This window comes from Athene cunicularia (genome assembly GCF_003259725.1).
Source record: "Athene cunicularia isolate RWA chromosome 2 unlocalized genomic scaffold, athCun1 chr2_part1, whole genome shotgun sequence".
Taxonomy (NCBI): domain Eukaryota; kingdom Metazoa; phylum Chordata; class Aves; order Strigiformes; family Strigidae; genus Athene; species Athene cunicularia.
Window position 1 is genome coordinate 118160700 of NW_020799095.1, and position 12044 is coordinate 118172743.

At 46.4% G+C, this 12044-nt stretch overlaps 1 protein-coding gene across 1 annotated transcript in view; it reads right to left on the reverse strand.

Annotated features, from left to right (window-relative positions):
* Positions 1-5622: 5622 nt before the first annotated feature.
* Positions 5623-12044, reverse strand: part of PRDM14 (PR/SET domain 14) — a 9674-nt gene continuing 3252 nt past the window's right edge. The window contains exons 2-6 of the mRNA XM_026841472.1: positions 11604-11831; positions 11150-11420; positions 9428-9630; positions 7854-7955; positions 5623-5850 (exon numbers count right to left, since the gene is read on the reverse strand). Of these exons, the coding sequence (XP_026697273.1) occupies positions 5623-5850; positions 7854-7955; positions 9428-9630; positions 11150-11420; positions 11604-11831 (1032 nt within the window). The remainder of the gene's footprint in view (positions 5851-7853; positions 7956-9427; positions 9631-11149; positions 11421-11603; positions 11832-12044) is intronic.

Sequence of the window (12044 nt, forward strand, 5' to 3'; positions counted from 1 at the left end):
GGAGGGGGAGGGGCTGCTGTTTTCCATTTGCTTTAGTAAAGATTGCTATTGAATGAAACCTTTAATGGGGCGTTTATGCTCCCACTCAGCTAAGAGCTCAGAGCTTGTGACAGAGTAGTCTTTCCCTCCACCTTCACAGCTATTAGAGAATCGATACAGGTAATCCTTCAGCTGGCCCTCAGCACCCGTCGGCCTGGGGCTGCCCTGGCCACCGCGGTGGGGTCACTTGTGGGAAAGCGAGACTTCTCTGGGGAGCGGCGTGCCACCACATCCCCACCGCCACCGCACCGGGCCAGCATCCTCCCAACCACACAGAGCCCTGCGGCCCCAGAGGGAACACCGCTGACTTTGCTCGGATCAAGGCAAAGGATGGACTCGACCCTTTCTTCCTAGGGAGGAGGGGCTCCACAGATTGATTTCATTTCAGGGCCTATCTGTGGATTGCAATTTTTGGCCAGTATAACCCAAGAATTCACCTCTTTCCTCTTTGATAAACAGAGGATGTTTTCTCTGCTACGGCATTTCTGTTAATGACCAAGGTGCCTCCTACTGGCTCTGCTCAAGTCCCTGCAGTCAAAGGGGGAGAAATTGTATTTTCTCACTGTTACTTTGCAGACTAATACCATAGTTTACAGGACTGTATGACATTCTCACACTGAGGTATGCAACAGTGCTCTCTACACTACTACATTTCTGGGCTAGCCAGAGGTTAGTCCTGTGAATTTAAGCCTGGTTGGCTACTGCTGCAATGCAGTTAAGCTGGGGTTTCCAGGACAGTCCCTACAGCAAGAGCTGCTTCAGAGTGACTGGCGGGGATGGAGATGGCAGAGTGACCAGCGGGGATGGAGTAGAGCCCCTCAGGTCCCACTGTAGGACATGCAGAGGTGCTGTGACACTCTCCTCTGGTGCTCCTGCATATCCCCAGTTGCCAACACCCAACTCCAGGCACCTTTGAGGAACTGGCTTTTCAGAAAAGGCCTTCACTGGTGGAGATTAAGCCTTTTCAAAGCTTGTGTCAAACACCAGTGCTGGTTCCACTGAAAATCTAAACGTTTTATATGACATCAAAAAAGAAGGAAAGCAGAGTGCAAAGCCAGAGTCTCCCAACATCCCTTGTGTGCCCGAAGCCCTGCACTACATACATTAAGGAGAGACAGAAGGGAGAAGGTGCAAGGGGATGCATGTGTGAAGAGAGAAAGGGAAACGAAGGTGACAGTGATTGTAGGGGTCAAACAAACCCCAGTGCTTGCTGTAGAGGCACGTAGGACACTGGGGACCCTGAGAAACAGCTTTGTGGAGAGGACAGCCAGTCAAGGCTCCCTTGGTGAATGATCTTTCTTATTTAATGGGCAGTTTGGCACTAATCAATATTTCTTTGTGGCATAATCTTCAATTCACTAAGTTTCTTGCTGCTTTTTGCCTTCCCTCAGTGGTTAACCACCTCCCTTTTCCCCCAAGTCCCCTGGGGAGCACAGCGGGACAGGGGCCAGGGCAGCAGGGGGATGGGGACCAGGCATTTGAAAAGCAGGGACATGCAGGGAGATGTTGGAGGCAGCAGATGTCGGTGGCCAGACCTTTTATTCCCTCGAACTTGCCAGTCTGAGCTCTGGGACCTCCTTTTTGTTTTTGTCTCGCCATTGTCATTCACCAAGAAGGGGCTTTTCAGGAGTTAGCCTCACACACTGCTCATCTCTCTCCCTCCACAGCTCCAACAAAACAGCCAAGATGATTGCCCTCATCCTCTGGTTTCTATTTAGATCACTTTACATTTAACATTTAAAAAACCCTGACACAGTTAATGCAAAGCACTTAAAATCAGCTAGTGTCTTCCATGGTTGACTCATCCTAATGACTTAACTTGCTGTTCCCCTTGGCAGGACCATTTTTAATTCTAGTTAGGAGAAAGAAGAGCCAGGGTGCACATGTCAGATCCAGGGAAACCATACTAGAGCCAGTTTAAGCCAAACTGAGTGAGAAACATGGGTAACTATTGCACAGTGTATTACTATAGTCACTGTCATGGAAAATGTCACTTCTGTCCCATATTTGATGATGTGATGGGAGAGTTGGATGTAGTACAGCATGCAAAACCACAGCCAGATCCCTCGGAGATCTGCAGGGATGCCCTGCTTTCAGCAGCCTCAGATCAGAAATGGCCAGCAGGAGAGTACCGTGGTGTCTGCTCAGGAGCGACCTAGTAGCTGGGACTTCCCAGCAAAAGGACTGAACCTTTACCATTGGCTTAATCACAAATATTCTCCCTTCAGTCAAACTTGCAGTACAGCCTTCTCCATGCACGTGGCTTTCTGCACTGGGAACCTGCCAGACGAAAAAGCACATTGTGCACGCATACTCCTTCCCTCTCTCCAGTTCTGATCTGTGTGTGTAAATACAGAAACCCCGCTCCTGGTTGAGCTGGCCAGAGCTGCTGATTCATCAGGCTGCAGGCAGAAGGGCCACAGGTGCACATAAATGTGCAAATCCCCGGGAACGAAAACCTCAGCTCATTGGGTGCACTTGGGGAACACGTATGCTACAGGGGCATTTCCTAATCTAAATAAAATCTCTCCTAAACCCTGACCGGTGCAATGTTTGCAGACAGTCACTGCATTCTCCTTGCAGAAGGAAATTTGCTGCGGGCTGGCAGGGCAGCTCAGCCTGCCCTCTCCCTCCTGCTCCCCACCGCTTTATTTCTCCCCACCCTGCTGTGAAGCGTGCTGTGGCCAACTGCCACCCCCGCTGCCCCCCAGCTCCAGCACAGCTGGGACTCCCTATTCAGAAGGGAGAGGACAATGTTACAGGGCAGTTAAATGCTATAGGGTAGTTAAATGCCTTTTAGTGCTCAATCCGGATCCATCATCTTGCTTGCAAGTAGGAGTAAACTCAGTTCAGACCTGAATAGCCTCATCTTCCATGAGGTATTGGGACACTTTAAGGGCTAATCCATCAAGACACTGGGTGCCTTTGACTTCTAATGCAGTCAGCTGCTACCCAGCAGGACAAGGGATACAATTCTCAGCAAGAGACAGTTTGACTCTGTAGACTTACAAATGACACAGAACAGACCCTTCATCCATTTAGTAGTTTCTCAAATACACAACTCCAACATACCAGGCAGAAAACAACCTATAGCCCTTTAGAGTACAGTGCAGCCTCCAATAAATTATTTTCATCCTTTCTACGAATTTTGTTGTAAGAATCTTAATTATCATCACTTATATATACAGGTTTAATGTGCAAGACAACCAGTACCTTCAATCACAAGCACAAGTGAAACCCTTCACATACTCTTTTACAGACAACTCATCACACACAGCTGTACAAGGGTGCTGATATTTTAGTACAAGATATTTGGGGGTTCTTCAAGCAGAAGAAAATGCACAGCTAAAAGCACTATATGGAAGATGCAGCACTTAAAATAGTTATTTATGGGACCAAACCAGCAAAGCCTTCACACAGATTTCACATTTCTTTTAGCCAGGATTCTCTACGCTTGGGGAAAACACCTCCATTTGGATAGGCAGCTGGAACTAACATTCAGTTCCCGGACCTGTACTTCAGCATGGTTTGTAGACATAAATGGTGTGATAAATTTTCTGCTCGGGAGTGAATTTTACCTATTTGGAGCTCACCTGTTCAGCCCTCAATATGTACAAAACTCAGCCTGCTGTATTGTGGGAATCTTTGATAATAAAAAAAATTAACAAAATGCGATCTTCATTCTACCCTAAAACCTACATACATTCTTGCAGAATAGTAATGGCTTGTTTTTTTCAGATACTGCCTAGTGCTGGGCCTCAATATTTTACTTACAAGTAGGCAGTTTTATAAATTTATTTTTAGTATTTTTACCATGAAAACAATGAGGACAGAACAACTTAAGGTACAATAAACCATTTAAAATTAGTGCAAATCAATATAGATATTTACACAGTATCTGCATGACATAATTAAATGTTCAGGTAACATTTTTCTAGCTCTATGCATAAAGAGATTGTTAAGGTTGGCACAAAATAAAAACTTTAATCTCCAATACTTATGTGCAAAGTCCTTGTCAATCCTAGCTGACATAGGATATTAAGAGAACTTCATGATCCCAGTAACATCAACCCGTCTGTGTTAATCAAGCAGCTCCAGCAAGGGCTTCCACTATCCTTCCTGGACACAATACACAGTCCCAGAGACACAGGGCTACTCTCCCTCACACAGCCCTGCCCATGGCGGTGGCCACTCAGTGGTAGGAGGCTTCTGCACCAGTTACAGCACTCCCTATACCATGCTCCTTCAGCACAGACTTTTTGCTAAGCCTCCACTGAGATGATATTTCTTTAACGTTGCCAGAGACCGCTGTTCATTAAGGTTCTTTATAGTTTTGAAAATACTTTGCAAAAAATCAGTGTCAAATCACCTAGGATTTTACACTGAAATTATTTTATCCATTGTAATATGCACTTATGACAGTCCTGGCATTGTCTATATCCTACACCTTAAATCTTAAATTTAGGGTAGGAGGAGGTTTTCTCCCTTCCCAAACAGAGGTTTTACAGAGCTGATTTTGAAACCTTTGTGCCTTGAGAACTAGTATATGGTTCATTTTTAAAAGCATTCAGGAGTGACACTACAGCAGCCATCCTACAATAGAGCCAGCAGGAGGAAGCAGCCTTCAAGTCAGGACTCACTGCAAAGGCCTGCCTGGCCAGGACTCCCAGTAGTGGCAAATTTATAGACAAGAGATGGTTACAGGACAGAAGAACCCAGTGGTGGGATCATGTCTGCTCCTGGCCTGTGCTGAGCCCACAGTTCAATGCCTCTATGAGGCCACTTGACTTTTAACAACCCACCTAAGAGCTGACTGGTGCTTGGGAACACCTTCACATTTGGTCCTCTAAACTGTGAGAAGGCAGAGTCATCCTCCAATATCTCTGCTAGCTGGCACAAGAGGCCTGCAGCTATCTTGTCTCACCCTGCCTCTCTCCTGCTAGGCTGACTCGTGTCCAGCATTCTCTGGAAGTTGGTCTCAGTGTCCTGGAGCTCCCTGAGTCCCAGCATCTGAATGAAGGAATTAAATGCCCCTATGCTGGTCCAGCAGTCAGTATCTCTGAGGCAGTTCACATTTAGAGAGAGCACCATTAAAAGACTTGCACATTAAGGGGAAGTAGACCCTATAACTGGTCATGCACCCAAACAAAATAGGTTATATCAACTTTGGGAAATGCACTTGATAAAATGCCCCTCACACAAACTTTGACAGGGACTACACTAGGCAGTGCTTTAGAGGCACGGACACACTCCTCAACAGTTATGTTCATGCACAAAAGGTTCATGGGAGGTCAAATTGCCTCCTGCCTGTGTTTCCCTTTTGTGGAAATTAAAGAGTATGAGAGGAGAGAAAGAAAAGTGGGATAGCGCATATTGGACTTCACCCCAGTGTGACATCAGGGTACCCAGGTGAGATAAAATCCTGTCCCCTGCACTCAGAAATATGCCAGAGACTGGATATACCCAGAGTCACTGCGAGGATCAGTGTCACCTCCTGCAGTATGCACATAACCACGCACAAGTACGTGCACATAGACTGTCACACACGTGAGCTAGTCCAGAACATGTCTGCACGGCTCTTGACTAATGAACGGTGTGAATCTTCATGTGGAAGTGGTAATCCTCCTGCTCTGGGAAGTGCTGGCCACACACCGAGCAAGTGCAGCCCTTCTCCTTGCTGTGCGTGCGCCGCACGTGGCTGTCATGGGCTGCGTGAGAGGCAAAGGCTTTGCCGCAGTGCTTGCACTTGAAGGGCTTCTCCCCCGAGTGCTGGCGGATGTGAGTGCGCAGGATGCTGGATGCCGTGAATGCCTGAAAGATCAGGGATCAGAAAGGGGGGAGAAGAGGGTTTAAAGTACTCTGTTTTCACATATATAATTGCCCAATTTCTGCTAACCCAGACCCTGTCAGAAGCACTGTACTCTGAAATTAAGTCCTCAGATAGCTCACATCCTCAGACAATTGGAGAAAAAAACAAAAACTCCCAGCAACAAGGAACCAGAAGTCAACAGCTAGTGCTATACAGATGTGGCTGAGTCCGTGGAGTTAGATGAAGCTCAGAGAAAGATTTCTGACCAGAGACACCAGTAAATATCTTCTACATGTCAAAGGATAAGAAGTCAATACTGCCCTAATTAACTTTGCAGCTCCTTTATGTTTGGGAAACATAAGGCAGGTTTTCCTTTCAAAGTTAAACCCTTTCATGTTTACATACACTTGGCATTCAGCTGCCAGAATTCATCCATAGAATTCAGCATCCTTCTTTGGGGGTTTCATTTTTCCCTCTCCATCATACTCTGTTCTTCCTTCAGTCAAACCTTCCAGCTCATTCCCCCCGCCACACACTTGAGCAGCAAACTCTGTCCCCCTTGTAAATGCTTCCCCTTCACTTAGGGAGAAACCCTCTCACCAAGACTTGAGCAGGAATGTTGCAAAGTTGCCCTTGTTTTCCCCATTTTTTCTTTTCCCAGAAGACACTTTCAGGCCCTTCACCATTTGCTTATGACACAAAATAAATCCTCTTTAGTACCGCTATGTTGTTGAAGCATCACAAGTAAGTTTTCACTGCAAAATACTTCTCAAATACCTGTTCACTAGGAATATTAAGAGCACAAACAGATCTGAGATTCCTACAGCAAAGTCCCTGGAGGTGCATATTAAGAGGACCAAAATGGTGATCTTGGCCTAAAACTTTTCGTTTAATCTCACGATAGTGAGAGCAAAGAGGAAGGGAAAGCAAAGCTGCCCTAGAGCACAGCCACCATTAGAGGTAGAAGAGATAAAGAGGAATCATGACTGTATAGGAGGAGCAGATGAAAATGATTTAAAATTGCCCCTGATTTCCCAGACACAGAAATGATGTCCCAGGATAGCTGCATCCTGCAGCCTGAAGACTCATGGTTTAATATGATCCAATCTGTAACAGTCCTACCAGAATGACTGGGGGCTGTCAAGGGTCCCATGCACCCTAGAGATCTGTTGACAGAGTAACCTGTCAAGCTCTGCCACCTTTTTCTGTGATCAGAAGACTGAAGGAATGACATTTCATCCTAAACTCTACAAGTGTTCAGGATGTCTGGGAGAAAAAAAAAAATAGCCAAAAGGAGTTTCTTCTAAGGTTTTTTACTACAGGACACTTCAGCTCTGTGTTAGTCCAGCCAGTCATAAACAAAACCTCTCTTTCCAAAATCAGGAGCACCTTAATAGATATGCTGACAGTGTTTTTGCATTGCATGGACACTCCACAGCACCTGGAGCCCTGCAGATATTCATCCAGCAGCAGCCTGTACATCCACCCTCCATCTGCTGGGAGAGCTGTCACTGCTCTCACTAGGAGAGCTCACCTGAAAAATCCCTGCTGTTAAGGGTAGTTAACAGCTGAGCACATTTTGATCAGTGCTGTATGGGCCTATTTACCTTCTTTTTCAAATGAAACCTCCACACCTAGTTGCACATCTATGGCCCTGTTACTTCAAGGTAAAAATGCACGAAGTCATACCGTGCAGCTTCTGCTTATGGGTGAAATCTGTTCAGTGCACTCCAGAAGCAGTGTCTGTAATACAAAAAATTACCTATCTGATGAAAAAGGGGAATATTGAATCCAGCTGCATTGGATGGTATTTGAAATACTCAAGGTTTCCTAAACCTTATCCCCACAGCAGCTCTCTGAGCTGGGATGAAACACAAATTCCACATCAGATAGAGACAAAAAAAATAAAGAAAATGGAGCAGGGAAAGAGCCACCCCCCCAGGTGCTGTGTGATGCTGAGAACAGAAGAGGACAGACATGGGTACAGAACAGGGCTTTGCCTTACCTTGTTGCAGTAGACACACTTGTAGGGGCGCTCCCCAGAATGAACCCTCATGTGTTTGTTCAGGCTGGAGGACTGAGAAAAGCTCTTCCCGCACACTGAGCACTGGGAACAAACAATAAAGGGATAAAGTTAAAAGGAAGCACACAACAGCATAGCTAAAAATAAAAATTAGGTATGTCATGTGCATGTGTTTTTCTATATATATTTATGTATATGCATATATATCTATATACATATATTTATGTATATACAAACACAGTTTTAATTTTAGCAGTAACAATCTGAAATACAGTCAGAATTTTAATCTGGTTTTAAGAACAATTTTATTTTTTTAAAAAAAAAGGAAAATAATGCAAAATTTCAAATCCATTAAAATAGTGATTAAGTGATTAAAGGTGTGGTTAAAACTTTAAATTAAAAATCATCCTTCTTCAGAACACGAACATGTTCTGAATATTGAGTTCTAGTTAATAAAAATCTGAAAATTTATGTAAAATCACCATTTTCTTCAAAATGTAAATCAAGCTCCAGTTGCTATTTTTAACAAACTTCCTAAAAAATATCTTAAGGAGACATCTTAGAATAGTAACTTTTTCAGAAATGTGAGTCAGTCACAGCACTTAAGACTACAGATTGATTTGTCAGAAATGCCTCTCCTTCGGAGTGAAACAGGGAAAAGGGAAAGGAAAGGAAAGGAAAGGAAAGGAAAGGAAAGGAAAGGAAAGGAAAGGAAAGGAAAGGAAAGGAAAGGAAAGGAAAGGAAAGGAAAGGAAAGGAAAATTACATGATCTTTAACACCTCATATTTAATAGAATAATATTTTTCATCTGTTACTAAGCCAATGCAATATTCTGACGTTGAAATATTGCTAAGCTTTTCCTAAAAAATCCACATTATTGCAGGACGATCTATAAATTGTATTTGAAAAATTTTCAGGATTGATTTAACTGTACCATTTCAAACACTGGGACTTGCCCTTCCCAAGTCTTTAGGAAAAGTCTGATTTTCCACTCCCAGTGCTCCTAGAGAAAACTGATGCTACAGAGAGGCATTTGGTGAAGATGAGGAAAGCATCTCAGAAAAGATTTGCTTCCATCAGTTGAAAATGTACTCCACATTGAATGTAAAGCTTTTAACTCCTGTTTCATCCAGAGGACACAGATGTCTGTCAGTTCTCAGACTGATGTGGGGGAAAGACATGAAGCATCAACTCTCCTGATCCTGAGCAAATGGACCCCCTTCAAATATTATTTACCCCTGCACTGTGTAAGAAAACTAGCAAAATCCACATGCCAACACCCAAAAAAACCCAGAATAAAGAGTTTCTTTTTGAAATCTTTCACTGAGACTGTGGAGTTAATTTTCCCAATATAAAACCATTACATTTCTTCAACTAAGCTCTGCTGCACAAGACAAACTTCCTGTACAGGCAGAGCGGTCCCACCAGAGAGCTGCCAGGGTAACTGGAGGAGGGGGAACAACATCAGCATCTTCTTACCTCGGCCAAAAAATTACTTAAGTCTTTAGCCCCCTCCCAGAAGAGTCAGAGAGACCAAGGAGCAGAGCAGGCTCACCTTGTGAGGTCTGTGCTTTTCGTGAACGTGGAGAACATGGATCCTCAGCCTGTCTCTTTTTTCAAAGGATCGGCTGCAAAGGTGACAAGGAAATTTGCGGTCCCCCTGGTCCACGCAGCGAGTGTACTTGAGGTGCTTGTCCCGGTAGTACTTGTAGGCAAACACCTTGCCGCAGCGCTCACACTTAAAGCTCTCCTCGGCTTCTGTACGGCAGAAGGGAAAGTGCCACCTCTGCGTTACACCACAGTAAAAGGGGCTCATTTCAAATCTGCTTCCTTGTCAGAGCCGGAACCCAATCGGGAACTTTAAATCACCGGGAGGGTAACAGTGGTAAATGGATTCTGGCAATATAATTAACAGATACATGTCGGATCTCTTAAAGGTTCGCACCACTCCACTTGCCTTTCTAACGGAGGGAAACAAACTGGAGTCCACAGCCCGATAAAATCATGGGGTTTAGCTACTGACTTCAGCAAAGGCAGGATTTCATCCTTGTATCTCCCATCAACAGCAAGCGAATGCAAGAAACGCAGTCCCACATAGAAGTGTCTCCCCACACGGAAACATAGCCAGTTATTTATTAGGAAGATTATCGTAAACTTTACCACTCATCCCAAAAAGAAAAATTAATTTGCACGTCTTTTCTATCGTTTTTAAAATACTAAAGAACAAAAGCACGTTTATTTGGTTTTCTTTTGTATTTCGAACTGTTCTTAACAGCTGAATTTAGGAAAAACAGCATATTTTTCAAACGTTTACACATCCTTTTCTGTTTTTAATAAAAGTAGCTTTGGCTTAAGCCTTAAAGTGAGATGAACAATTTACCAGCTGTCTGAACCAGGGACCTTAAGACAACAGCTACAAAAATTTCCATGCCAATTTGCTTCCCCCCCTCACTGCCGCATCCGGGCACCCACTCCTCACTCGCTCCAGCTTTCCCTGCGTTGGCATAAATCTGTTTTCTCCATACATAAGTTTTGCTTGCAAGATCACGTCATATTTTCTGCACATTATAATCAGAACTACTCCCGGAGTAAGTGCATTTGGCATTTCTTCCACCAGCAGTATCAGCATTATCGGGTCGCAATGACTTCAGCCCGCCCCATTTACTGAGAGTGTTAATTGCCTGAAAAATGTTATCAAGTCAGGTATGTGCAATCGCAGGATAAAACAGGACCCAAACCAGAAATGGCCCCTAAAGTCCCTCTCCTCCCGGAACGGGACACACCACCCCCACCCTCCCCCCGCGAACAACGGCGCTGCGGAGTTAAGCTCGGCCCAGCACCACCCGCCGTTTTACAGCCTCAGACGAACAGTTTGAACTTTCCGAGGAAAGGCGAGCCGGGAGCAAGCTGCGGGGCAGAAAGGGGTGCTCCCCGCTCCCAGGAGGCAGCAGCCCGCGGGGCTACCCCCGGCCTCCCCGGTGCTGAGGGGAAGCTGCCGCTTTGTGGTGCCGGAGGCTGCAAGGGAAGGGGAGGGCGAGCAGACCCGTGGGACGGGGGCTGCGGGGCCACAGCCACCCCAGAGCACCCCCGCGGCAGGGTCGGTCACCCCGCCACCGGCTCATCGCGGGGACTGAGAAGGGTTCAAAGTACTGCACAGCTGGGAAAAGGGTGATGCCCGAGCTCCTTTACCTCCCTCCACGCGAATCTAGTCCCCGGCCAGGAGCAGGTCCGTGGGAACAAGGGGCAGTGCCCCTCGAGGGGTGGCTGGCAGGCTCACCTTCGGGGTGCTGCGGGGGTCTCTTCCCCTCCGGCAAGCTTTTCAGGGTGATGGGGATGCCCAGGAACTGCACGTAGCAATCGCCATACCACACCAACAGCTCCTGCTTCGGCAAGATTTCCTTGCAGCTCTCGTAGAAGATTTGCCCCTGGCACTGGATAGCCGTCAAATTCTGCTCCTCGGGGAACCTGGCACAGTTCACCAGGGACATCCAGTTGCCAGAGGTGCCCTTCCCGTCTATGAAGTGGCTCAGGCGCCCGTATTCGAAGATCTGGAGAGCAGGGAGGACCGGGTCAGGGTTGACCGACCCTTCCCGCACCCGTCCCGCTCGCACCAACCCCACCACCCGCGCTGGGCCGACCCCCTCTTGCAGGCTACGGGAGAAGGGCGGCCGAAAGCCTCGCTCCGGCCCCGTTTAAGGGGTACAGGGGGAGCCCGGCGGTGCCTCCGCTACCTCCCACATCAGCGAGTTGTCGTCGTAAGTCTTGATCTCGCTGGTGTTGACCACTTTGCCTTCAAAAGGGCCGAAGCGGACTCCTTTGGGGATGGGGTTCGTGCAGAAGACTCCGAGCTGAGACACCTCCCCGTACGCCACCCGCAGCACCGAGAGCCCTGCGGCCCCAGAGGGAACACCGCTGACTTTGCTCGGATCAAGGCAAAGGATGGACTCGACCCTTTCTTCCTAGGGAGGAGGGGCTCCACAGATTGATTTCATTTCAGGGCCTATCTGTGGATTGCAATTTTTGGCCAGTATAACCCAAGAATTCACCTCTTTCCTCTTTGATAAACAGAGGATGTTTTCTCTGCTACGGCATTTCTGTTAATGACCAAGGTGCCTCCTACTGGCTCTGCTCAAGTCCCTGCAGTCAAAGGGGGAGAAATTGTATTTTCTCAC